This window comes from Protomyctophum bolini, assembly GCF_963924005.1.
Source record: "Protomyctophum bolini genome assembly, chromosome: 20".
Taxonomy (NCBI): domain Eukaryota; kingdom Metazoa; phylum Chordata; class Actinopteri; order Myctophiformes; family Myctophidae; genus Protomyctophum; species Protomyctophum bolini.
Window position 1 is genome coordinate 10,198,480 of NC_137881.1, and position 27,051 is coordinate 10,225,530.

Below are 27,051 nucleotides of genomic sequence, written 5' to 3' on the forward strand. Positions count from 1 at the left end.
TTATAGCAATACATTCTATACATTATCTCTATGGTTTACATGATTTCATCTTGGTTAGTCACCACAGATACACTGCATGCTATTGCCACAGTAAATTATTTGTATTAGAGTTATTATACTGTACACAAGAGGTCCAAGATCCAATGAATAATACATATCTAGATCAATGTTGGAGCTGCTCCAATGACATGGGGAAGCTACTTTTTGCGAGTGGGCTCGAGGATGAACTGATTAGAAGTAGGTGCTCAAAGGTCAAGGTTCTTCATTTCACTCACTTTACTAGTCTACTGCGGACAGACACGGATTAGCGGTTAGCGGAGGCGCACGGCGACGATGCCTGTTTGGTCTTTGTTGTAGTAATTTCCACTGTGATATGTAGGAGTGCAATGTCAATACCAAGACTTGCCTTTTCATCTCGAAAAGGATATCGCTGCAGGAGCCTCATTTAGGCAACCTTTTGTGGTGATTTAAAAAAATAAAATAAATAGACAAATAAGTAAATAGATGAATAGAAATCGACAGTTGTGTGAAAAATTGAATAATCTCCTAGTATAACAATGAATTCGTTTTCAAAATAGTCTTTTTCTTCTGGGGATTAAACTTTTCTTGCCCGAATATTTTGTCAGATGTATGCATGGCCATGCATACATGGAGAGGTTTTGCTTTTAATTTCCCTCTTTTCCTGTTTGGCATTCCTGTCCTCATCACACCTCTTTGTAGACTTCCCATCCCAGTGCTCCCCAAATATCCATTAGAAGGAAACCTCACATTTCTTGCTCTATTCTCAGTAGTTCTTCAGCATGTGTGTGTGTGTGTGTGTCTTAAAGCTGTATTTCTGTATGTAACTTTTTGTCTGAATAAGTTAAGGTCCTTGCACACTGGACGCGTTTTTCGGAAAACCGACGGAAAAACTCAGTCGGGTTTCCGAAAAGGCTACAATGTAGGGGTTGTATCCGGTCTCCCTGCTCTTCCATTGATACATTTAGATCCGGTGTCTCGGTTTTGACATGACCTTTGACATGATCCTGTTTCTGTTTTGACACAAACATTGCCCTGAAGGTCAACGTTCAATTATTTCCCAGAGCAAGCAGGTCAGGTTCTGTTGTAAGTGGTAAAAAAAAATGTCAGCACTTGCGCATGAAATATGCGCATCAAATATGAGGTCGAAAAGGAAAGTTTCATGATAGTAAATTAACCCATTTTGGGTGGGAACCCCTTTTGGTGTTAGCATCATGTCATGCTTTAGCTATTGAAAAATAGCAGATCTACAAGCTCATAGCGCGCCACCGAGTGGCGGGCTACGAGCTTGTAGGTCTGCTATTTTTGAAAAATTGAAGAACGACTGACATAGAAACATAGCTTTTTCAGAAAACTGTCAGGATTTAGAAGAACGTTTTAGAATCTGATCTCAGGTCAAAATGGGTTAAATCGATGGGACTTCCTTTGGAGCCCCAGCGGCGAGCGTTAGCCGAGATTCATTGCTGCCCAGACGTGGTTCCGTACAGTAGGTGGTGGTGTGATAATAAAGCTACATTTAGTGCCTCACACACACTCAGGATCCTTAGTAATTACTGCTGTTCTCCACTGGCAGCTGATGGCCTTCCTACGGCTCATTACGAGGAGTGCAAAAGTGTGACTGAGCTACATGATATGCAGTGCACCCATCGGTTCAACAACTGTTGTTGACATAAACACGTTCATTCGGCTGCTGTGCTTTGTTTTACCCAGTGCAACGATACTTTTGTAACTTTTGTACCCCAGTACATTTTTAATTCTAGGACTTTTACTTGTAATGGAGTATTTCTACATTGTGGTTTTGCTACTTTTACATGAGTAAAATTAAGAAAGAAAAAATCAATCTGAGTGACTTTTCCCCACCACTGTTTTGTTTTAATCCTAGCTGACAGGTCGATTGGACTTGCTGAGCGAGCGGTCCTCATTCGCAGCGGTGTCTGGCCTGGCAGACGGTACAGAACCCTTCTCTCCGGAGGGGAAGTCGACTCCCGGGCTAAGAGGTCAAGTTGTGATTGACACACTCCTGAGTGGTTCCGATCCCTACCTGTCCCAGCCCTCTTCCCGACTGGAGCCAGCGGACAGCTCAGGCTCATACAGCCCCTTCAGTGAAATAGGTATACCAGGGGTCCTGTCATCATTATTACATAATCAATCGCCTAATCGGAAATATTTGAAATCATCGCAATTATTTTTGCATAATCATTATTGTGTTCCAAAAATAAACAAACCTGTCTCTGCGATATTGTCGGGGAGGTGTCTCTGTATCGTTTACGACAGTCACTCATATTTCTCAGTCAGTAACATTAGCGTTTTCTCGCAGTCAGTCGATTCTTCATATCCATAATGAGTGAAACCGCCGGGATGATTTGTTTATTTTTCAAACACAGTTCTTATATGATGCAATCTAAAGGGAATATAATACAAATTCTGTAGCCGATCTACAAGCTCTACAACGTGTCGAGATGTGATGCATTGTGAGCTTGTTGATTGGCTACTTCTACTACTTTTTTAATCACATTTTGGTAATTAAATATGGAATATTTTGGGTATAGTGCATTATTTATTGTCATTATTGGTATTTGTCATAGTCAGTCATTGCTTTGTATATTTAAGTTGTTTGTCATATCTGCTCTGTGCAAATTATGGCTCAGAAAGCCATAATAGCCAAACAGAAATGTCAATGTTCAATGCCAAAAAAACATAATTAAATTGTTCATAGCAATTATTTGCATGACAATTAAGCGTTGAGTAACTTTTTCATTGGTGACAGCCCATGGTACCAGGACTGATGTTCAGGAGAACCCACTAGAGTCGCTCCACTTTCAGATGGAGCCAGCCGTCTCAGTTGGAGACATTGGACAAATACAGGCCACGTACAAGGTACACGTCTCACTTAAAGTACTTTCAAGAGTAGAAAGTGAAAGATCTGTTATTGTTGTTACAATAATATACAATGATAGGGGTCGGTCTTTGGAGAGGGCACATAAAATCCCCAAAATAATGATTGATAATTATCCTTTGTTTTTAAGTTTATTCGTAGTATTTATTCAAATATGTCACCTGACATCGTCCCAGTCAGGGATGGGGGAATGCTGAACACAGACTTTAAGAAAATATTTTGTATTCCTTGCCCAATCCAACCCTCTTCCCATAACCTAGCCTCTGTAGATGACAGAATGGTCCTGAATGTGACCTAAAATGCTTTCATTTAGTAGCTGAATATCTGTGTTGAATTATCACCCTCAAGGATAAGGACACCGCTGCGAAAGAACCAGGAGAAGAGGACGACAAGGAAGTGTACACGCCTGGGAGCAATTTTGAACGAACCATCACCGTCGTCAAGGGCAACTGCAGCCTGGGTGAGTGTTTATTTGCTCACCTTCTTGGAATGTAAATCAGGTTGAAAGATTGAAGTATTGGCCTTTACTCTTTTTTTTTAATCTTTATCCTTTTACAAATGCCATATTTGGTTAAAAACATATATTGAAATTAGCTTGGCTACTTTCCAAGCCACAAGGTTCAATTTGAATTCAGTGCCCTGGACCCTGCTAGGGGGAACTTGTAGCAAACCTTTAACTTGAGAGCTGACTGAGAATACAGAAAATGGATTTTAAACAATCTATACGTGCTATTCAAAAGGTTCAGTTTAGCTGAGAAGATGTGCCATTTAAATGTCACTACTTCACGCCTTCTGATCTGTTCCTATTCTAAGTTTTACTCCAGATGAGGTATGCCATTAAAGTTGTGGTTTAAACAGACATATAAAACTGTTGTTATGTGTTTTTGACATCAGCCCCGAGGCTGCAGTCTGTCTTGTCTGGATTCCAGCTTTAGTGAGAGTTGTTAAATTTAATTATTCAGTGGCCAAATATTATAGGAGTAATGGGATTCCGATTTAATTGTCTCTTCAGAGAAAATCTGAATTTAATTTGGTTCACCACTGCTAAATCCCCCTATTAAAAGGTAATCTAAAACCTACGACATATGCAATTTGCAGTTCACGGCATTCGACAATGGGGGGGGGTTAATTTGCAACAATTTAAGTCCACGTATTTCAAATAACCATGAAAGTCCTTGTGTGTGTGAACTGCCTCATAGGAATGACAGTGAGTGCCGTGAAGGATGGCTTTGGAATGCTCATTCGCAGCATCACCCCCGGCGGCTCCATCAGCCGTGATGGGCGCCTGGGCGTGGGGGACCTCATCCTGGCCATCAACCGCGAGCCCACTGCCAACCTGTCTAATGCCCAGACCCGCGCCATGCTCCGGAGACACTCTCTCATTGGACCAGACCTGGAGTAAGTGATCGTCGCTGTCAACAGTTCAGTGACACAAGGGGACTACAGCTAAATACATATTTCCTGTACACATAATACTGACATGTGTTTTTACTTTTTAAAGAGGTAAAAATCATCATAAATGCTCTGTAATTGCTTTGATTATATATATTATTTGCTGCAGTGAAATTTCTCCTGCAATATCTCCATGTTTAGAAACACGCCGAGCCGTCCATTCATTTAGAAGGTTTTTCTTTCAGTAAATCATACAGGCATTTCCCTAACAACCCTTGAATGATTACATGAGGTTAACTGTGATCAAAAGCCTTACAAAGGATACTTACGAATGCATCAATTAGTTGGTGTCAAACTGCATGCACAAGAAAATTAACATGTACTTGCAGTTACTGTGTCTTTGCCCGTCCTTCCATTGCATTATGCATTGGCAGCTCATTTATAACGAAGTGCAAGCTTTCATAAATGCCTCAATTATGGTCGAGAGAGATTAGCGGTCATGTTGTCCATGTAATCTAAATAGTTCATATCCGTTGGTTGCACTGAATTAGTTCAGGGAGGGTAATTTGGAAGAGCAAGAAGTTACTATTCCCTCCCACACTGTGAGGAAAGTTCCCTCAAAGGCAAAGGTTTAATGTGGTATTTTACAAGTACCGCTTGATGTGCTAAACTTGGCAGTATGTTAGCTTCGGTGCATAAAATCCCCAACTCTTCACGTTTTTTAGATCTGCTTGTGCACCCGAGGACGATCTGTGCCCCTTTTATGTGTGAGTATGGCTAACTTCCATGCCGGTGGTGTGCTAGCACAACCTACCTACCTTCATTTCCTATCTGTCATTTTCTACATCTGAAGCTGGGCTTTTCTTCCCGTCTGGCGAAACAGGTTTTATCCAGAAAAATATGTATCTTCTGACCCAAATAGTTAATAGTTAAAACTGATTATTGAAGAAAACTTGCCATTATAAGCCCTACTTTAATTGTTAGAGCAGCACATTGGATTGGATGATGCTACTATCAACCTAAAGATTGTCTTGGGGTTTTTGTTGTGGCAGTGATGCTGATAATGGTGTGTTCGTGCACATTCTAATCTAGCACATAGATTCACATTATCTGGATAAATCTCTGGATCATCTGCCCTCTCACCTTTAACCACTAAAAACAATTTCCTAATTAACTGTGTCTAAGATGCTTGCCGACCTGCTTGCCGACCTACTTATGTGATTATGTGATCTCTTTTTAACTACCATTCTACTAACTCTATTTGAATCATTATCTCAGCCAGGAGAACATGCACATGTGTGTTTGTGCACACGCGTGCATGCCTTTGTGTGTGTGTGTGTGTGTGTGTGTGTGTCCACAGCTAATCTCACATACTACTGGGCCAATCGGTGTGATCCTTATTTTTCAAATCTGTGAATGTCCGCTATGTATTTTATTTTTCCTTTTCTTTTATAATCACACCATCTGGCTGATGTGCAGGAACTAACCCAATGTCAAACATGCAGATGCAAGCCAGTACAAGTTGCCCGTAGATTAACCCATTCAGGACGGGAACGTTTGGGTGTATGTTACAACATACACCCAAAACTCCCACTGACAGTCTTTAAATCTGCTGTCTTGTGTCACTATTTAGTCCCTTTTACAGTGTTTAGAGTGCTGACGCTCGGCAAAACTTGCACGACACCGTGTTGAAATCACTGACATTTAGAGTTGCTGAATGAGCATGGTGGATTTGGATATGTTTGGGTGACGTGTTTGGGATTTCCAGCGAGGAAGACAGTACAGACCATGTACAGCTGGTAATCAGGTTGTGCTGCATACATTGCTCGCAGCGATTCCCAACCTTGGGCTGTGAGGATATTGCAACGTGGACCTGAAATAATTGGCAAAACACTAAGATTTGTTTAAGAAATATTATAAATAGGAATGTATGGTTCCATTTATACAAGCCGGGACACAATCGATAGATTCATCATTAAAATAAAATAAAATTTGCTCTTACCACGTAACATGGCAGCCATTCGGTTAAGAGGTCCAGGTGGGTTGGTTTGCGTGCTTTAGAGAATTTCAAGTGGGTCTTGATGCAGGAAAGTTTGGCTACCACTGTATTAGGGCATGCCTCCTGGCGGAGATTTGCACTCTTCTGAATGCACCTTTCTGGTTGGGATTTATTTTCCTGCATGTGTCATGACACTGCATGTGCTGATGTTCAAAATCACCATGGTTCACTCACCTAAAACACTCGCCTGGGGTACATTTACCACTGCGTCTGCATGCTTAAGATCTGTTAATGTCACTCATAATATGTGTGCTCTTCAGAATCAACCAGATGTGAAGTCCCGCTGAAAGAAAGACCTGCCACAAAGGGGCCCAACCATTTGGGTGGTGGGCAGGCTGGGGTCTTGAGACCCCCCTACCCCCAGTGGGGATATGTTTTATCCCTGCTTCTGTCAGACTGAATTAAAGACGATTGATACATTCCCTTTTTTCGAAATGTAGACTGATATGTTGGAACTTGATAATATCACAATTTTTAACATTTGAATTAAGAATTGTTTTATTTTCTATATACAGCTTTTCGTCACGTGTCACATTTGCCATTGACAACGAAAGGAGAATTTACGTCATATGTGTCCGATACATATGACGTATGTATCAATGTCGCATATATTGATTATATTTTTTAAACAATGGTTAAAGGATAATAACATAAGTTGACAAATTAATTCATGAGAAAGTTTTTTCTTTTTTATTGGATGATGTTGTACGATGAAAAGAATGCCCCTCACTTCACACGGGTGTGATTCTTTTTTATTTATTTATTTATTTATTTTATGTGTATATACAGTATTTATAGAAAGTAAGCACAGACTTTAAGAGAATGTCCCCAGTCTTTTTCTTTTTCTTAATTTAATTTAAGTCAAACCCTGGCACTGTCTAACCTAAATTATAATTCCTAAAAACCTGAATGCCAAAAAAACAGAAAGAAAAATGCATGATGCATTTGGTGGTGGAAAACTTTATTGGCTCAGACATTTATGAACAAGGTGCACATCTGTTTTGTATAATCAGATGCCGTGTATACATAATTCATTGGCATCTCACCTTGGGCGGTTGATAGGCAGAATCCATTTGCTTGAGAAATCGTTACTGTCGCGGCAAAAACCTTGTATCTCCATTATTTCAACTTTTCATGTTTTCTCGTAAATTGATGCCCTACTTGACCATACCAGAGTTTTGCACAAAAGTGGTGAAAGTAGCTGATCTACAAGCTCACAGCGCGTAGTGATGTGACATGCTGTGAGCTTGTCTATTCGTTATTTTCACAGTTTTCCTTTTTTATATACGATAATAAAAAGGAACTTTTTAAAGACATACAAGATTTCCACCCGACAGCGACAAAATAGACTGTAGTTCATTTCTGCTGAAATCTTGAGCGCGCAGTAAAATTGGATGTGGTGGAGAAAAACAGGACAGCTTCTGAATGCCAATGAGACAGCCATAAATGAATATAGCGGCTCTTTTTTTTTAGAAACGAAGAGAGAAAAAAGACTGTTGGACTCAAATGAATGCACATTTCTTTTGACACTAATGTCTTGGTAAATGATCGTGTGTCATTTCACAATGATACATGCTTACGTGCATACATAACATGCCTGAACCAACTCAAGTGGAATTTGTGAATGTGGAATGATAGGGATGGTGAAGATGACAAATATTTGAGTTTTAGTGGTACAGGTAGTTGGATTTCTTTGATGTTATTGAGGCTCAACTTGGTGCGTGTGTGTGCGTGCGACTGTGTTTGCTTTCAGCATCACCTATGTCCCAGCAGAGTATCTGGAGGAGTACAAAGTTAGCCTTGAGCAGGCTAAAGATGAAGCCTTCACTGGAGAACTCCCAGCCCCAAAGTATGTCACTACACTCTTCCTTCCGAAAATGATACGACCGCAATAGGCTTGCTTGACACATACAGATAACCTGCATCGCACTGAACTACTGCTGCGCGTGTCTGTAGTCAAGAACAATATCTTAGTTGAAACACATTGAAGAGTTCTAAAGTTAAGAAAGTATGTTGGTTTCATCCAAAGCCCCTGGTGAAGCTTTAATTGGAAGCTTGCCTTCCTTCCGTTTTTAACAACCCGTTAAGCCTGGGAACATTTTAATTAGAAAGACCTTTTGAATGTGCTCAGTTTGACCAAAGCCGATGCGGTTTTGAAAAGTGTTTTCTTATTTCTTGTTGCAGAGACATTCCAGACCTCCCTGAGCGGGAGGACGGCGAGGGAGAAGAGAGTGCCTCTTATAACAACTGGAACCAACCTAGGAAGTGAGTACTTATGCATGAAACACAACAATGTGGATTTTAAAGTAACTATGCTTCTGGTTCAAGAACGGGGGGTTTTGGGGTGTGGAGGAGGGGTTGAAAGCTGTTGGATTGTCTCGGGGGGGGGGGTAACAAGAGGCTGTGGAGTGAAGTGTGAAGCTGTTGCAATCAAAGACGTTCGGTAGAAAATAGATAAAAACATGTTCTGGCCAGGTGTCATCTAATTTTCTTCTAGTGAAAGTACATGTCGTTCACTGTGTCTCTCAAAGGGTGTCATTGTAAAACAGTGGTTGCCAAAGTGGGGTTTGGGGATCCCAGGTGTCCTCAACAATGATTGATATTAAGAAACCACAAATGGACCGTTGCCTGTCTGTAACTGTGAGTGTGTACAGCGCGACGCATTGTGAGCTTGTAGTTCTGCTATTTTCAGAGCGCAACACCTGCGCAACAACATGTAAATTGCCTTGTCTTTTAGTTCTACTCGATATCTTCTCCATATCTTCCCTCCCTAACATTTTTAACATCTAGTTTTCAATTGTTGACGAAATTGTCAATATAGTTAGTCTTAGTTTTGTCATCATAGTTTAGTATTTATATTTCGTTTTTATTTCCTTTTAGCCAGTGGAAAAAGGTAGTCGACGGGGAAAAGAATTGTCATAGTTTTAGTCGACGAATCTAAGAGTGGAGCCCTTCATTCTAAACGTTTTCTCCTCTGCCTCTCAGAGTGGAGCTGTTCAGAGAAGCCGGCAAGTCTCTAGGCATCAGCATCGTGGGAGGCAGAGGGATGGGCAGCCGGCTGAGCACCGGAGAGGTGATGCGGGGCATCTTCATCAAACACGTCCTGGAAGACAGTCCTGCAGGACGCAACGGAACCCTGAAGACTGGAGACAGGATAGTAGAGGTGAGGGTTCACTAGGGGTCATTACGCCTGGAGCAGTGTTGGAAGGAAGCCATTAAATGGCTTACTTAAGCCATTAAAACCGGGAAAGCATCTGTGCCATTTTAGATTCAACCACTAGTTCATAGTGCATTGTGTCGTGCCACACTTTGAGCTTGTATATCTGCTATTTTTGTCATGCAAATCTTTGATATGTCTTTTTTAAAGCAAACATTTTTAACATAAATCATTGCATCTGGGGGCTGCCCTGGGGCCTCTCCTCCTCCTCCTCCTCCTCCTCCAGGTGGATGGAGTGGACCTCAGAGATGCCAGTCATGAAGAGGCGGTGGAGGCCATCCGTAGAGCAGGCAACCCTGTTTCTTTCTTGGTCCAGAGTATTATCCACAGACCCAGGGTAGGTCAAAACGACACCTCGTGTTCTGTAGGGGACTGACTGACTGACTGACAGACAGACACATGATGGCTTTATCCCAGTATTAACACTTGTGGGGTTTTTTTTACCTACGCAATATTGCTCTGTAAAGAAATTGCAAAAGAGTAAATGGCCATATAAGTGTTAAGAGCAACATGTACACTTCATACTTGAATTGTGTCATTACACCACTGGTAAGTACTGCTGTGTTACTGTGTCACTATATAAATGTTTATATATGTGGAGTGCTAGTATATATTTTCCTTTATTCATTAATTGAACTATTTATCCATAATGTATAAATGACAGATAAGGGGTCAGGACAACGAGGCCTTTTCGTGTAGGGGTCAGAATGGAATTTGGATTTGGACTGTTTTTTTGTCTGTGGTACTCGTAATCCAATTTATTTAACCTTGCATTTTGGTGCACACAGTGTAAAAGCACTTCAAGTGCCAAATACAAATCACAGATTTTGAAATGAGGAAAGTGAAGCCTTTTTGAAATGGACTCTTTCCACAGCGGCCAAAGCTGCTGTGAAAAGGGTTTATTGCTTTAGAAGGGCAGGTACTTAAGCCATTCTGACCTGAGATCAGATTCATACGAGGTTTCCACTGGACACACACTGGTCTGATGGACCCATTCTGACCTGAGATCAGATTCTAAAAAATGTCAGTAGTTTCTTCGATTTTTCAAAAATAGCAGACCTACAAGCTCGTAGCGCGCCACTCGGTGGCGCGCTATGAGCTTGTAGGTCTGCTATTTTTCAATAGCTAAAGCATAACATGATGATAACACCAAAATGGGTGCCCGGTCAGAATGGGTTAAGCACAGTTGCTAGAGCTAGATCAGATTCTATAGCTTGTAAGGAATGCGATAACGTTTATTTTCTTTGGCATGTGGGCAGCCTCTGCCTCGGTGCAGTCCTCGTCGAAAATCACCTCTGACTGTGCCTGCATATCGTATCTGTTGTTTGAAATAGCTGAAATTTGAAAGTTCAAAGTGCAATACTGTAGTTCCACTGCAGGGACTACTGCGGCTGTGGTATTATCTCCACCAATACTCATTTCTTTAAGATATTTCAAAATATGTGAATTCTTTTAGCTGAAGGGTAAAATTGTTGTTGTTTTTATATAGTGGGGTAAAAAAGTACAACATTTGATTCTGAGATGTAGCGGAGCAGAAGTATCTGAAGTAAACTAAAAGCTCCTCAACATTGTACTGAATTACAGTACTTGAATAAATGTACTTAATTCCTTCCCAGCTCCACATCTCCGCATGGTAGTCACTAGTCAAGGATTCTTTCATGCTTTATGACAGCCCGTAAAATACTCTCCCAAACCAAACATATTGCTTTTAGCCCTCCGATTTCCCATTAACCAATCCAGCCTCCATCTCTGTTCCCATACGCCGCCATCTCCCTCAAGCCCGTGTCAATATATAGTCCATCCACGTCACACGCTGTTGTAGAGAAATACAGCAACGCTTTAGCACGCATGCCACATCGCAAACGCCAGGTAATCCTTCTTTCTCTTTCTGTCTGTGTCCCCCCCCCCCCCCCCTGCTCTTGATCTGATCGGCTATCTATCACACTCAATCTCTCCTGTATGTCTGAGGCAATCCAGCTGTACCGACCCCACCCCCCCACCCTGGCTTACTCTCTCTGTATAGAACGCCAAAGTCCTGATCCCGATCTCAAATCCCCCTATGGGGATTACAATGCAAATATAAAGTACATGAACCTGTGGATTTGCGGCCTCTACCGATATTGACGTCAGACTACGGCTCTATTAGCTAGTGGTGGAAGAAGTCTTCAGATTGTTTTACTTAAGTAAAAGTAGCATAACACTATATAAAGAAGTGAAAGTCTTGTTAGTCACAATACTTGAATAAAAGTGCACTACAAAAGTATTGGCGTGCCAAATGTACCAAAGTAAAAAAACTTCAGACACTCTTGAAGACCTGAGTGTTGAAACGCGTCGGTCAGCTGTTGCCTTGCTCATCAGTGTTTTTTTCCCTACAGTCTGCCTGACCACAAGCACAACTTTGGGTTCCATTTTGCTTAAAAGTAATCAACTTGATTACTTGATCAAATCTTTTGGAAAATAGCCGATCTACAAGCTCACAACCTGACCTTTCACAATGTTTTGTGACCTTGTAGAGCTGCATTTTTCAAATGGCTGAGGAAAGAAAATAGGGATTAACATTTTAATGTTTTGTAATAATCATCTAAATCTGCTAAGTAACTAATAACTAAAATAGTCAAATATTTGTAGTGGGGGTAAAATGTGCAATATTTGCAGTAGAAGTATAACTACATCTGAAAATGAAAATAGTAAAGGTACCTCAGAATTGTTGCTGTTATTGTGCATGCCTATTCTGGGGGCAACATTTGCCAAAAAATAGCAAATCATCAAACTCACTATGTGCAACACGTTGCAAAACTTGTACATTGGCTCTTTTTTTAGAGAGATGTGTAGATGCTAAGAAAGCGGTTCACGTAAAGTTGTAACTCAGGTTCATTTAACTAAGAAAAGAATAAGGTTAATTTAACTAAGAAAATAATAATAGTTCATGAGTACCATACGTGAATAAATGTACTCAGTAACTTTCCACAGCTGCTATTAACTTCTCTTGTTTCACCACACACAGACGAGACCTCCGAGTTTTCAGCTTGAAATCATAACAGTTGACTTTTAAGAGGCTGAAAAACACTATTTTGATTAGATAATGCCTTTAGCTGCAGTGCTACAGGCAGGCCAGTAATGCTTTTCTTAAACGTAGCCACTGGGGGCCACGTAAAGAGTATAATAACCACCTCCTCCATGTTGCCTATATAAAAGTGTTCCAATCATTTTGTTGTAAGCAGTGAATAATCTCGAGGTATCCCAGAGGAGTCTCTCTAAACCATTTTTTTAAAATTATTCCACGGAAAGAGACCGACCGTGCTTTGAATATGTTTTTTGGATATAGTATATCTTTTGGGGTTTCTTTTTGTGCGCACAGCAAAATAGGCTATGGTCAAGGAAACGGCTGCCGCATTGAATAATACAGTGTTTCTGAACTTTCTGTCCACCGTTTCTTTCTTTTTTTGTCCCCCCTTTTTTGACCCGCCGGGTCAAAAGAGGTTTGACCCGTTTCATCAGAACTGCTCTCTGCCATAATGTTAAATATCCTTCAACCTGTCTTGCTTTTAGAAAACGCCCCTGCCTTTTCTGCAGCTAAATAGCCGCCCTGGACTGACCCTTCGCTGCACTAATCAAACCTGCTTAGTACCCGCCCAGCCCCAGGTTAGAGCACGGCCCTGTGTCTTTGTGTGTCCTGTGTGTGTATGTTTTTACTTGACCTGCCTTCCTTTGTGCTTTGCTTTGTGTGTCGTGTTAACAGTCCATTGATCTGTCCATTGAGTGAGTGTACAAGAAAGGAATCGGGAGGGTATATACAGTGTTTTGTGTGGGGCTGAAGTACAGTGTTTTGTGTGGGATTGAAGTACTAAGCAAATAATGTGTTTGTTTTTAGTTTTCATTGAGTTATCAACAGGGCTGAGTTAACTGCCTCGTGGCAACTTTAGTTAAAATAACTGTTTCATTTCCACCATCTAAACATTGTCTGGCACTCACTTGCATCATTTTGTGTGGCACAAAATGGCTGTTGTGTCTGTGTGTGGGAGAGAGTTTGTGTAACTTGTTGTGTGGTGTGTGCATGCATATACATGACTGGGTTATACCAAGCGAATCATATCATCTTTCGTAAAGGCTTTACCCAACAAACAAAAAAAGAGTCCTCCTTTCCCTTGTGTTGAAAGCCCATATTTCCCAGTTGCCCCGCAAAGCTTGTTCCTAAGTCTTTCTCTGCCAATTTAAAGAAGAAGGATTGGAACGAGTCTGGAGAAAATGCTTTTATGTGAAGATCTTTCTTCCGCAAAGCCAATTGCCAAAGTTTCTGCTGGCAGCCTGGCAGAACATTTTGAGCCCGTTCATATGGGACAAACGCTTCAAGCCTGAGTGGAACCGTGCTGCTGAGCAGCCTGTTTTCACTGAACTGTCCAGGGGCAATCCATAGTGTGGTCATGCCAGCCATGGACCCGACCAGCACTCATCGCTTATTGTCACTGTCGGGCCGGAAACCTCGTATGTCCTGTTGTATTTTCCAAACTGGACCCTTGTCTGGTTCTGACAGACTGGTAGTGTGTGCAGGCTGGGTGGTGGTGTGTGAGTACACAGAATTAGATTAGTACATGGGCAACTCATAATATAACATGTCGGAAACTGTTATTTTTGAGTGGTGCAGCCACTCCAAGGAACAGCAATATCCGTGTTCACCTACCTATGTGACTATGAGCACCAGTATGACTATTAGTACCAGTAGGGGAGCTGTTGTGCCAGAAACACAGAGAGAGAGAGATAGTGCTGCGCCTGCTAATGAGAAAGGGAGAGAGAGGGAAGTTGCACAACTCAGTTCACACGGGTGTGATTCTTTTTTTAGGAAAATGGGAAAAAAGCCCCTGTGTCATCATTTATAGTTGTAATATTTTATATTTTCATTTTCAGACTTAACCAATCAAAATTCTCCCAAAATAGTGAAATCTACAGAGCTTGTACATCTTCTATTGTCTCAACTTTGTACTGTTGTACAAAGAAGTACCAAAGACGACCAAAAAAACTAACAAACAAGCTAGTAGGTCTACAAAAGAAAACAAATTAAGTTGAATTCTAAATGGTTTTATAGCAACTTTGCCTAAAAGTGGGTTAATTTGAATCACCAGCCGTATCTATGCTACATCATACAACAGTGTTGCATGGCAAAAATCTACAAGCTTTGAACATTTCTATAACATTTTCGAGATTTTGGCATACCGACATGCCCCAAATTAGACATGCCAGCTTGGAAGTGGTCAATATCAATAATCAAATACATTGATTGTTTTAGTGGTTACTTTCATGACAATGTTATTTCACTCTACTTGCTGTCAGTCATGAAATTAGGTCTCGATGAAGTCCCACCATGTGATTGATTGATCATTGCATGTATTATTCGATACTGTACGTTAACTATATGCTATGCTACGCTCCTGAACAGTTTTCAAGTTCATGTCCCATTTGTGCACAACAGACGTCCCCAGCAGACTCCAGTGAGGACAGAACGTCAGCTACAGCCAGGGACACTAAGGACAAGGTTGGTATTTTTCCAATTAACATCCATCAGCTTACTTGCTTACTGACTTAATGACTTATCCAGACAGAGAGCGGTGCTCTTCTTGCGGCCTAAAAAATGCATATCGCTCTCCACAGATGCATCCCTTCAAGATTCCCCATTTTCAAATGGTTTATTTTGTCACTCACTCATAGTATAATAGGCAAAATGTTGGTGTGACATGCTGCTCAGCAGACTGTGCTAACAATAACAATATACAGAATAACAATGGTTAAGGGTAAAACAGTATACAATACTGTATAATAAATACAGGACAGGTCCATCTAAAACCTTCCCAGCCATGGACATATAGTACACAATATGAAGGGAGAATAATTTATCAACTGGGAATTACAATACATAGTATATACTACAATATGTCCAGGTGGTTTTCCCCAAAAATAATGATAATAAAGACAGCTCTGCTCTTGTGTGTGAGCAAAAGTTGTCTTCACAGATGGAAGGTGTTTGACCTGGCTTGTTTTGTTTAGTTTAGTTTTGCCATTGTTTAGGGCTCTGGTAACCTCAGGGAGAGAACACACTTATTGCTGTGTCTCTCTGTGGTGACCTTGTGTCCACAAATGGAGTGAGTGACTGGCAGGCTTAATACTTTATACATTATCGTTCCACAAAGAAGTTGTATTTTCTAAATTAAATTATTTTAACATTCTGCAAAGATGATTTTTGTCAAAAGTACTCTGGTAACTGGACCTGTCTCAATTATTTCATAATCGTCTGATCACAGTTATTTGAGATCACTAATGTTCTTTTTAAGTATAAAGTAATTACATGTGTGTTATTTGTCATATCTGCCCTGTGCAACATGTGTTTATGACTGTTCCAACGACAGAAACACAATTAAGTCATTATTTGAGTGACAATTAATCGTCAGCTGAAACCTCCAAGTGCCTTACAAAGCTGTTTGTTGTTTGTCCGTAGGAGGGTGACAGTCACAGTAGATTATTACTTCGCCTGTACCCAACTAACCCTTTCACCCCTACTCCGTTTAAGGTTTGTGGGTACTCTGTGTTGTCATGACTTCCACTGTCCATGTCAGTGTATGCCTGTGTTGACCATATTCACATCCACGGTGCTCTCGCGTCATACCACGACCCCACCAGACTCTGTGAATGACGTGAGAGCAAAATGGCCGTCATGTGAAATTATGCTCAATGGAATATAAAGCATAGCACTGTTTCTCAACTCTGTGTTTGGTTCCAATTGTTAACCCTCAGAGTTAAACAGGTACAGGTTTTCACGGTGTAGATTGGGGTCCCAGAGAAAAAGAATAACCCTATCGAATAGGCCTCTGTGGCCTAATGCATATCAAACTGGGGGACCTCACTCTGACCGCCCGGGGGTATTTGGAACAATTAAATCAGGGCGCCCAGCGATTTGCAGCTTCAGAGCCTATTTCAAGGTTGCCCCGCACCATCTCGGAAGTAGCTAGAAGTAGCTAGATGTAGCCAAAACACCCCAGAGGGGATCGACAACAACGGGAGGTTTGATTACTTCTAACGCGACAAGCGGCGGGACCACGATGGGCCGACAATAACATAATCTTGTTCCGTCTTTTGATTAATCTCCGTTCGGGGCGCTGAGCGTAACTATTTGATAGGACAGACTAGAGACCACTCGGAGTGTTAATGTGGTTCCATTTGTACACTGTCTGAGTTACAGACGTATGAGGGTCCATTTGTACCCCTGGTGGTCTCCGGACCCAACGTTGAGCACCAGTGCTATAGTGTTAGTATGTCCTGTATTCTTGCTGTCGGGCAGAAACCTCTTATCTCCATATCTTTTTAATTTTTCCATAACTAATCTCCCTACATAATCATACTACACACAAGGGCATCAGGTTTTGAGCTTGTGGATCTCCTACTGATTTTGATAAAGTAACAGTTTTGGTCTTGGATATAATGAGGTTTCCACCCGACAGAGACGATATACTGAATGTATTCCAGCGTTGCACACTTGCATACACAATGTCCTAACACCTCTCCCACTGGTCTGAACTCTCTTGTTTGTGTGCTTTTGGCTTCAACATTCAACATCAATTAATTACAAGGGGGCTTTTATGTTTGGGGATTGACAACACACACACACACACACTCATTTTGTCATCAAAGCATACAGGAATTAATATTTAATCAAGTGGCGCTTAACCCATTTAGACCTGAGGACGATTCTACGAAATGTCTTCTAAATCCTAAAAGTTTTCTGACAAACCTTTCTATGTCAGTGGTGCTCCACCTTTTTCATGTCGAGGCCCCCAGAATTATATGTAATTGGCCTCCGACCCCCATCTCAAAATATGATGTTACAGGGACCCTCTAGAAGCAAAGATTTGAGTTTAAAACGCACGCTCTGAAAGAATATATATTCCAAATTTGCAAATAGCATTTCCAAAAATTTCCAAAAATAGCAGACCTACTAGCTTGTAGATCTGCTATTTTCCAATAGCTAAAGTATAACATAATGCTTAAAACACCAAAAGGGGTTCCTGCCCAGAATGGGTTAATGGCCAGCCTTTCATTTCTTTGCTTTGGGGCAAAATTATTTTCTAATGTGAGACCAAACGATGATAAAAACCAAAGGGTTGTGTTTTCACTCTTGTTACTCTTGTCTGTAAGGTAAGTGTTTGAATCTGCTGTATGATTGGTAACGAGTATGTATGCGTTTGAATGAATATCAGATGTTTTTGTGTCAACGTTTTTACGGCCAACACAGTTTCAAACTGATGATGGTGGTGCTTCACATCGGAACATATTGGGCATCTAATGGATATTTTATGTGGATATTAGCCCATTTAGGCCTGACGTCGAAATAAAAATAACTTTCGCTCTGAAAGAATATATACCTATTCAAAGATTTGTGCCGCATTTTTACGATAAAAAAATATAGACCTACACGTTCATAGCACGCCGCGCTATGAGCTTGTAGATCTGCTATTTTTCAATAGCTAAAGTATAACAGAATGCTTGAAACACCAAAAGGGGTTCCCGTACAGAATGAGTTGGGTAGGGATTTGGGACCAGGGCCCTATTTTCACCGGTGCCATACCGCTCTGAAAAACATTTTACTTACTTCAAATAGCGACGTTGTGAGCTTGTAGATCGGCTATTTTAACTATTTAGAAATGTTTTTCAAAATAGTAAAAAAAAAAGGCACACGGGGATATATTAGGGACAACCATAACACAGAGTCCTTGAAGTTAAACGGGTTGAGAATCACTGGTCTAAGCTAGTGTAAAGTTAAGTTGGTTGATTGATTGATTGCATGTCTTTGTGACTCCCATATCGATGGGGATGCAGGCTGGGAGACGGGAAGCTGGGAAGGTGTCCCCACTCGGCCCTCTCCTCGTGCCCCTCCCCATGGTGCCCCACGTGGGAGAGACGGACACAGACACGCTGACGGAGACTCAGGAGACGGAGGAGGACAATGTGGTGGTGGTGGTGGTGGACCGCGAGGACGAGGAGCTGGAGGCGGAGGACGAGTTTGGATACAGCTGGAGTGAGTTCAACGTCAATACGTCTACCTCTAAATCACTGGTTCCTCAAACTGTTGCATGTCAAGGACGGACCCCCCAAAATGATACTCATTATTAGCCCTGCGGACCCCCATTAGAAAATGTATGCCAAGGAACCCCCACAAGAGAAGGTTCTTTTGGTGATTCTCGACCATTTTCATTTCAATTTGAATTAGGCTACAGACGCCTATTTAATGGCATTTGTATCTCTGGGACCCCCAATTTATATCGTAACATCAATGTTAGGATATAAATTGTAAGCTCTGAGTTACAGACCCATAAGGGTCCATTTGGTTCCTCCCCGGACCCCAACTTTGGGGAACCTCTGCTCTAAATCAGCCATTCCCAACCTGTGGTCTGTCCGGGGCCCCCTGGTGGGCCATGTGGATTATTGCAAGTGGCCCCACCAAGTAATTGACAAAACATTGCAATCTATTGATCTATTAATAAACAGGGGTCATCATTGCCATGCTGGCTTGGTGGCTGGTGGCCATTTTTATCCAAATTATTTGTTTACCACGGACATGCAAAATGAGGGGACAACAATAATATCACCAGAAAGTAAGCACATAAAGAGCTAGCCCTGAACGGCCATTACGGGGTCTTATGATCAAAACAAAACAAGAACATTATGGTGTGTAAGAAAAGACCACTTAACACAAGCTAAGTGGTCAGATGATGGGTGGCCCGCACACAAACGCCTTTGAGATTTTCAAGTGGGCCCTGACAGACAAGGTTGTGTGCCTCTGCTCTGCGTATGTGTGTGTGTGTGTGTGTGTGTGTGTGTGTGTGTGTGTGTGTGTGTGTGTGTGTGTGTGTGTGTGTGTGTGTGTGTGTGTGTGTGTGTGTGTGCGTGCGTGAAATGTCTACATTACACGTGGTGTGTGTGTGATGTTCTGCTTCTTATGTGTGATCTGGTTCAGTGGTTTGGAAAGTGTGGATAAAGGAGCAGGTGCGCTCCAACTCAGTGTTGGCAGCGGCACACACACACACACAGAGTCTGGGGAGGCTTAACTTGTGACATCTTTAATGTTTTCCTTTTCCCTTTTCCTCTCACAACTGAGCGGCATGTCCCACACCAACCCTTTTGACAGTATTTAGTCTTAATGCTCACTGTCACGAGGTGAAGGCAACATGTTCCACCGTAGCTCCTATTTCCTTAGTCTGGCGTTGCCACTTGCCAGACGATTGGAGATTTCAAACTATTCTGTACGTCAGGGGAGTGGCGTGCACAGACATTTAGAGGGGCAGGTGCTCAAGTAAAGGAAAAAAGGGCACCTTGTGCAGTGAGTGGAACCGGCCGGCTGCGTTAATAGTGTGAGATTTATAGATTTTGGGGCATAAATAATATATTAGAATATTTTTTATCAAGAATTGATCAATGTCACCATGGTCCACATACTGTACACTTTTTTTCAAAAGGGCACATTGCTGTCCAGAGGGCAAGGGCAGGTGGTGCTCTAGCACCCCCTAGTGTATATCTGTGCACGCCACTGGGGACTTCTAGTTATATACAGCAGGGAGAACAGTCGCCAACAAAATAATTTCCGTCGGTTGGAAACTTCATGAGTCCTATCTTGCTCACCGCCTAACCCCTTATCCCTTAATTTCTTTGCCATTTTTTACTATTTTGAAAAACATTTTTAAATATTTCAAATAGCCAATCACACAACGTGTCGATGTAGATCGGCTAGTTGAACAATTATTTTATGTTTTTTATAAAAGAATAGTAAAATATGGCTAATATGTTTAGGGACTAGAGTAAGATGGCGCGCAAGGTAGGGTCCCATATGTCCAAAACGGCTCAGGATTCAAGGGCAATGTAGGAATTGAGGTCAACTCATCCGTTGTTGCTCTTGCTCACAGCAATACCTGAAACCTACAGTAAACTAGGATGGACTCTTATGGACTCTTTACTACACATCTGCCACTAGAGGTCACCCACATCACATGCTTGTCCTCATGACTGTCTTGTCTACCTGTTCCATAGCGAAAGCACACGGATGCACAATAAGGAAATACTCAGGCCTGTGGCATTTACATCTAGACCCAAGGACCTTTTATGTCTTGCTTTGTATCACTCAACACAGTGCAGAGTGGATGAACTCATGAGCTCAAGGTGGAGAAAAAAAACTATTCATACGTCCTTCAGCCTGGCAAGCAGAATAAAGGACAGACTTCCAGCCCCCGACCACCTGAGCATAGGGCACATTTGCGTGCGCGAGTGCATCTGTGTGTGTGTGTGTGTGTGCGTGTGCGTGCGTGCGCACGTGTGTGTGTGTGTGTGTGTGTGTGTGTGTGCGTGAGCGCGTCCTGCAGGGATAAGATTGATGATGCCGGGACCGGTTAGGTGAGTTGTGGAGATTAGCAGAGGACTGATGGACCAACAGTGGCATGCAGCCCAGAACACCGGGAGCCCATCGCTCTGAATGCTAGCCATCCACACACACACACACACACACACACACACACACACACACACACACACACAGAGAGAGTGGGTGACTTAGAGTAAGCGGTAAGGCGAGAGAGAGACGCATGCACGCACGCATGCATGCACGCAGAGAGAGCAAATAATGAGATGGATAGAGGAGGCGGTTTAACGTTGAAGAGATCCAGACAGAGGAGATGGATGAAGGGGAGTGTCAGCATCTGACATTTACCTTTCATGGCCGTGCATAAAGCTACACAACACACCTACTAGCTGCTGTTTTCTTTTGTTGTGCCTCAGCATTCGGTGGAGAAACCTGACGTGAATTAGGATCCAAAATGTGAAACACGGGTGCCCAGACAGGAGAAAGTGACAGGAGAAAGTGCTTGTGTCTGGAAGCCCTTGTACTGTCCTGTACTCTCTGGCCCGGACTCAAATCCCTCCAGGACCTCCCCTGTGCTGTATATTTCCCCAAAAGCTGCAGCTTTCAGACTTTATTCTCTGACTTAATAAGAAATACTGTGTTGTCCTTTGAGAATTGCTTGCAATGTGCGCCAGAGATGAACACGTCCTCGCCCAAAGAGCATTAGCTACAGTAAATCACACAGTGGCTGGTGGTGGGAGGGCATTGCACATTTTGGCTTTTTTACTGCCATCTCGGCAGCCGGTGGGGGCGGTGTAATTTTCTGACATTAATCTCAGGGATTTCTGAGAAACATCTTGCAATTTTCTGACTTTATAATTTCACAGATTTGCCACATTAAACGCATAAAATCTCTGAGATTAATCTCGCGAATCTGCGAGTTAATAACCTGCAGTCAGTGTGTGTGTGTGTGTGTGTGTGTGTGTGTGTGTGTGTGTGTGTGTGTGTGTGTGTGTCAGAGTGTGCATGCGTGCGTGCCGCACGGAAATTTCCGACTTTAATTTGGCAAATCTGTGAGATTATGAAGTCAGATATTTGAGTTTTTGAAGTCAGAAATATCCTACATTTTATTCAGAAACTTTCGAGTTTAATGTCAGAAAATTGCCCCGCCCCCACCGGGGTTCTTTTTTTTTTCTTTACAGAGATGCCAGTAATACACCGTCGTACTTTATCCACCACTGCTTGCTGTAAATAAATACCATCTCTCTCTCTCTCTCTCTGCGTTCCAGAGAAGATAAGCCAGCGCTACGGCTGCCTCCCGGGCGTTATCCACATGATTGAACTGGAAAAGGGGAAGACCGGCCTCGGCCTCAGCCTGGCAGGGAACAGGGATCGCTCTCGCATGAGCGTGTTCGTGGTGGGAATCGACCCCAGTGGCGCGGCCGGCAGGGACGGACGGATGGTCGTCGGGGACGAACTGTTGGAGGTAAGACGCTGTTCTGTGTCCCGCTATTTCATTTCTAAACATTTATAAACAGATCGAGGTTATAGCAGCACGACACCTGCTCAGATAACTTGGCATTGGTTCACGGTCATTAAGGTGCATAATTTGCAATTTGTGTTTATTTCAGATCAATGGACAAATTCTCTATGGCCACAGTCACCAGAACGCATCTTCTATCATCAAGAGTTCCCCGTCCAAAGTAAAAATCATCTTTGTCAGGTACAGGAAAAAACTTACTTCCTAGCAGACCATGCCAACATCTAAGGGACTAAATAAGATATTCATGGCAACCTCTAAAGACCTGCATCATACAATTTTAGTAAATCGTACTTAAAGTGCTTAGAGTGCTTGAAATGACAGCTGATACAAGGAAGGCATGTTCAGGACCATTGTAAGGTAAGGTAACACCAAAACCAGTAGAGGGAGCTATTGTGTCACAAGAAAGACCAGTGTTTCAAGTTGAGTAGTCTCATACACATGAACAAAACATGACATGTTTCCTATGAGCTGCAAGTCCTTCTCTCTCAAACATAATTATGTTATTATGTTATATTATGTGCGCTAAAGAGTGACAGTGTCCAGGAGGGTTGAGTCTAGATGAGAACAGAGCACATATTGATATTATACACTTGTGCACTTGACTGAAACACTGAGTTGGAGTCACTATAAACCAGTAATTGTTCCTTGAGGGGGTTCCAAATGTACTCTCACAGGTCTGTAACTCTTTCCACCGGGGGTTGAACCAGTTTGGTTCTTCCCCACCCCACACTTAATATGTGTGTTTTCCACTGCAAATTAATTGGTTCAGAACCCCTAAATGTTGGTTCGGAACTGGAACCAAACATAAAAATGGCCACCGGTTCCTTGTAAGCACCAACGTTCCAAGTATATCTAGAACAGAACCGGTTCTAGAACCAAAGTAATTTTTGTGGAAAAGTGGCGGAGAGTGTACAAAATTCTACACTCACATTTGGAACCCCTCCAAAGGAGCACAGAGGATCCCTGATGGATCCCACATTGAATGAGAACCCCTGCTCTATCTCATCTACAAGACACAGAAACAGTTCTGTTTGCTGTCTAAAAGGGCAGGCGTTTTGCAAACAGAAGTTTATAAGGTCCTAGAATGGAATCCTTTGATTGATCCCGCAGGAGTAATTCAGGCGCCAGAGGCAGCACAGCGGTGAAGTTACAGATACAGAGTAGTAGGAGAAGTACTGGGATGTATACATTGTATATGTATGTATTCGTCATAGGACGAATGTATTCGTCATAGGACGAAAACGAACAAAGGGTGTACACACAGTATACATTACACACCCTATACAAATGGGATGTATGATGTCAAATATACACCCTATTCAAACAGTGCTGAAGTGGGAGCTATAACAGCGTGTGTTGTGGTGGAGGGGTTGAGCTGTGTTTGAGTAATGACTCTCTGGAACAGGAACCCAGCAGCCCTGAACCAGATGGCCGTGGGACCGGTGAGGGAACATGAGGAGGATGCGTCGGAGCACCATACCGAGGTACATGTGTGTACCCTGGCACGCACGCACACACACACACACACACACACACACTGATAACTAACAATAAAGAAACATATAAACACTTCTCACTCCCTGCAAGGCCAATGGTCAATGTCCATGTGCAGTTTGGGATCTGTTCGTCAACCCACTTAACATAATGAGTGATTTTATCATTTGTCAGACCCCAATCTTGGCTGTTGTTAGCTCTTTGAAGAAGACTTAAGATCTTAATGCACATCTTCCTGCTAGCTCCGATGCCAACAAAATAACGTAATCTCGTCTCAAAACATGCAAAGATATGTACAGTATGCAGGCAAATCTTCCTGCGTGGGGCGCACAAGTCGTTATGAAGGGTCATGCCTTTGTGAAACTCAATCTGACAGTACTGTCACCACAAAGAACAAATTTGTATTGTGTCATGTGTGTCATGTTCTTCTAGAAACAAGGTTAATGAATTATACTCGCCATGCCATGCTGTGAATGTCACAATGAGTTGATCTACACATCCATTGTTTATTCACTTATAATGGAAGAGTTGTAATTATATTGTATTCATCATCAGTTGTCTATTTTCTGCCAGGTGGAATCATGTCATTCCAACGGGACACCTTTGGCTGACGCGGACTCAGTGACGTACATGCATCACATCATACAACCTATGGTGTGTTTACTCACTCGCACACACGCACTAACGATGGTAAACCACACACTATAATGAAGATCCACACGTGTGTACACAAAAGGCTTAGGAATGAGACGGAGGCACTGATCTGAGCAGCAGCCAAGGCGGAAGTTAATTAAAAAAAGACCTTGATTTACACAGTATTTTCTGGTCTATCCAGGATTACAGTTCCGGTGTACTGTAGCACGGCTGTTGAGCCCAAACTCAAAAATCTCTAAAGTGTTTGTGGCCGACCCATCTTTCGACTGACACATATTGTACACCATGTTTGTTTTGTGTGTAATTTTAGATTTTAGCCTTATGTTATAAAAATGCAGATACACGAGCTCATAGATCTGCAATTTCTTTTTTTTTTATGTTGAAAATACATATATAATTTTGGGGGTCCTTGTATGAGTTTGAGAACCAGATATAGCAACGTGCGTTTTTCTGAAAACTGTTAGGATTTATAAGAATGGGCTCCACTGGGCCTCTGGGAGAAAGCTCCCCCCAGTGGTGACGGGAGGATACCAAAGGAGTCCAGTCCCAAGCCTGGTGCTGTCCATATGGTTTAGAATAGATCAGGGAATGATAGTATGAAGGTAACATCTGCTCTATCCAAGGATATTCAGACACACACATACACACACGTTTCACGTCACGCACACGCACACACACACACACACACACACACACACACACACACACACACACACACACACACACACAATGTCAACTATTTAATGGATGTCTTATGCTAATGAGCTTCCGCGGTTGTCCATCATTTCCTGTGTATATCCTTCAAAGATCTATTGTGTGCAGCAAGGCATATGTGTGGGGCTAATTGGTCTGGTAACAATGAACTATCTATCCGGCTGGCTTCATTTGACTGTACTGTACATGAATGCCAAGATCAGATGAAACCTTCTCTTATGATGAGAGAACCTTCTCTTATGAGTCCAGGGTTGTTTGTTTGGTTTTGTTTTTCACTGTTTTAGTTTTTTGCTTTCTCCACTAAAAGGAGGATGGTGGACTGGGCATCACCTTCGTCGATGGGGACACCAAGGACGGGATTGAGATTCAAAGCATATCCGAAATGAAAGGACACACAGAACAAGTATGCAAAATGTGTTGGCAGAGTAAAAAGAATATGTCGTCGCTGTTGGGTTGGAAGCCTCATATGTGTCCATATGTGTAGATCACATTTTTTCACTAATCTTGTGCGACGCTCTTCTATGATGTAGTAGAAGAAAAAAAAGAATGAAATCCATACAAAGTTCAAAATGTGGAGATAAAAGGTTTCTGCCCGCCAGCGACGACGATATAAAAACCTCTCACACATTAGATGAGGTTGGCTAACAACACTGACATTGTAAACAATTCTACTCTCTCTCTGTGTGTGTGTGCACAGGAGGGTTGCATGAGACCAGGAGATAGAGTGCTTGCTGTAAATGGTGAACCAGTGCTTGGCTACTCTGTGGATAAGGTAGGGTTTACTGGACACAGTGTTGATTTCGTCGACTAAAACTAAGACGAAAAATGTTCGTCGACTACCTTTTTCCACTGACGAAAACTAAATGAAAACTAAGCTATGATGACTACAATTTACAATTTAGGCATTTAGCAGACGCTCTTAATCCAGAGCGACTTACATTAAGCAAGAACAAAAGCATGGGAATACATCACATAAAAACATTCATCATGAAACATGCGTAAGCTAAGAAAGTAACAGTGGAATATCTATATAATGAAATTTATACGTATAAACTTTACATATACTACTATGCTATACATATGTACTATGGCGTGCTATGACTATATACAATGCAATTCTAGTGCTGTCTACATAACATGCTATAAGTCTGTTTCAAATGCTATCTAAGTCTACAGAAGTGCTATCTAGGGTAGAGTAAGTGCTATGGGCCATGATGGAGTCTGAAAAGGTGGGTTTTCAGACTACGGCGGAAGATTGGGAGTGATGCTGCAGTTCTGACTGCCATGGGAAGTGCATTCCACAGTTTTGGAGCCAGAAGGGAGAAGAGTTTGGGACGTGTGGAGCGTTGTCCCGGCGTTTTTAGTGAGGGTACTTCCAGCTTCCCTGCGTTAGCTGATCTGAGTGCGCGGGAGGGTTTGTAGGGTTCAATCATACTTGCAAGATATGGGGGAGCCATACCTTTGGTTGCTTTGAATGCCAGCATCAGAGTTTTGTATTCTGTGCGGGCAGCGACCGGGAGCCAGTGGAGGGAGCGGAGCAGGGGGGAGACATGTGAGAATTTTGGCTGGTTGAAGACCAAGCGAGCTGCGAGCTAGACTAAAACTAAGACTAAATATACTGACAATTTCATCAACAAATAAAAACTAGGCTACATTTTTAGGAAGAGACTAGTGGACAAGAGATCCAGTCATTTTA

The 27,051-nt window shown here is 42.2% G+C and overlaps 1 protein-coding gene across 1 annotated transcript in view; it reads left to right on the plus strand.

Moving 5' to 3' along the window:
* mpdz (multiple PDZ domain crumbs cell polarity complex component) overlaps nucleotides 1–27,051 on the plus strand; it is an 80,471-nt gene that overhangs the window by 30,138 nt on the left and 23,282 nt on the right. Inside the window, exons 19-35 of the mRNA XM_080792853.1 lie at nucleotides 1,901–2,129; nucleotides 2,786–2,895; nucleotides 3,263–3,374; nucleotides 4,114–4,312; nucleotides 5,032–5,073; nucleotides 8,119–8,214; nucleotides 8,550–8,630; nucleotides 9,351–9,528; nucleotides 9,809–9,919; nucleotides 15,047–15,109; nucleotides 18,442–18,640; nucleotides 22,240–22,436; nucleotides 22,582–22,673; nucleotides 23,899–23,977; nucleotides 24,561–24,641; nucleotides 25,663–25,758; nucleotides 26,053–26,127. Of these exons, the coding sequence (XP_080648979.1) occupies nucleotides 1,901–2,129; nucleotides 2,786–2,895; nucleotides 3,263–3,374; nucleotides 4,114–4,312; nucleotides 5,032–5,073; nucleotides 8,119–8,214; nucleotides 8,550–8,630; nucleotides 9,351–9,528; nucleotides 9,809–9,919; nucleotides 15,047–15,109; nucleotides 18,442–18,640; nucleotides 22,240–22,436; nucleotides 22,582–22,673; nucleotides 23,899–23,977; nucleotides 24,561–24,641; nucleotides 25,663–25,758; nucleotides 26,053–26,127 (2,040 nt within the window). The remainder of the gene's footprint in view (nucleotides 1–1,900; nucleotides 2,130–2,785; nucleotides 2,896–3,262; nucleotides 3,375–4,113; nucleotides 4,313–5,031; nucleotides 5,074–8,118; nucleotides 8,215–8,549; nucleotides 8,631–9,350; nucleotides 9,529–9,808; nucleotides 9,920–15,046; nucleotides 15,110–18,441; nucleotides 18,641–22,239; nucleotides 22,437–22,581; nucleotides 22,674–23,898; nucleotides 23,978–24,560; nucleotides 24,642–25,662; nucleotides 25,759–26,052; nucleotides 26,128–27,051) is intronic.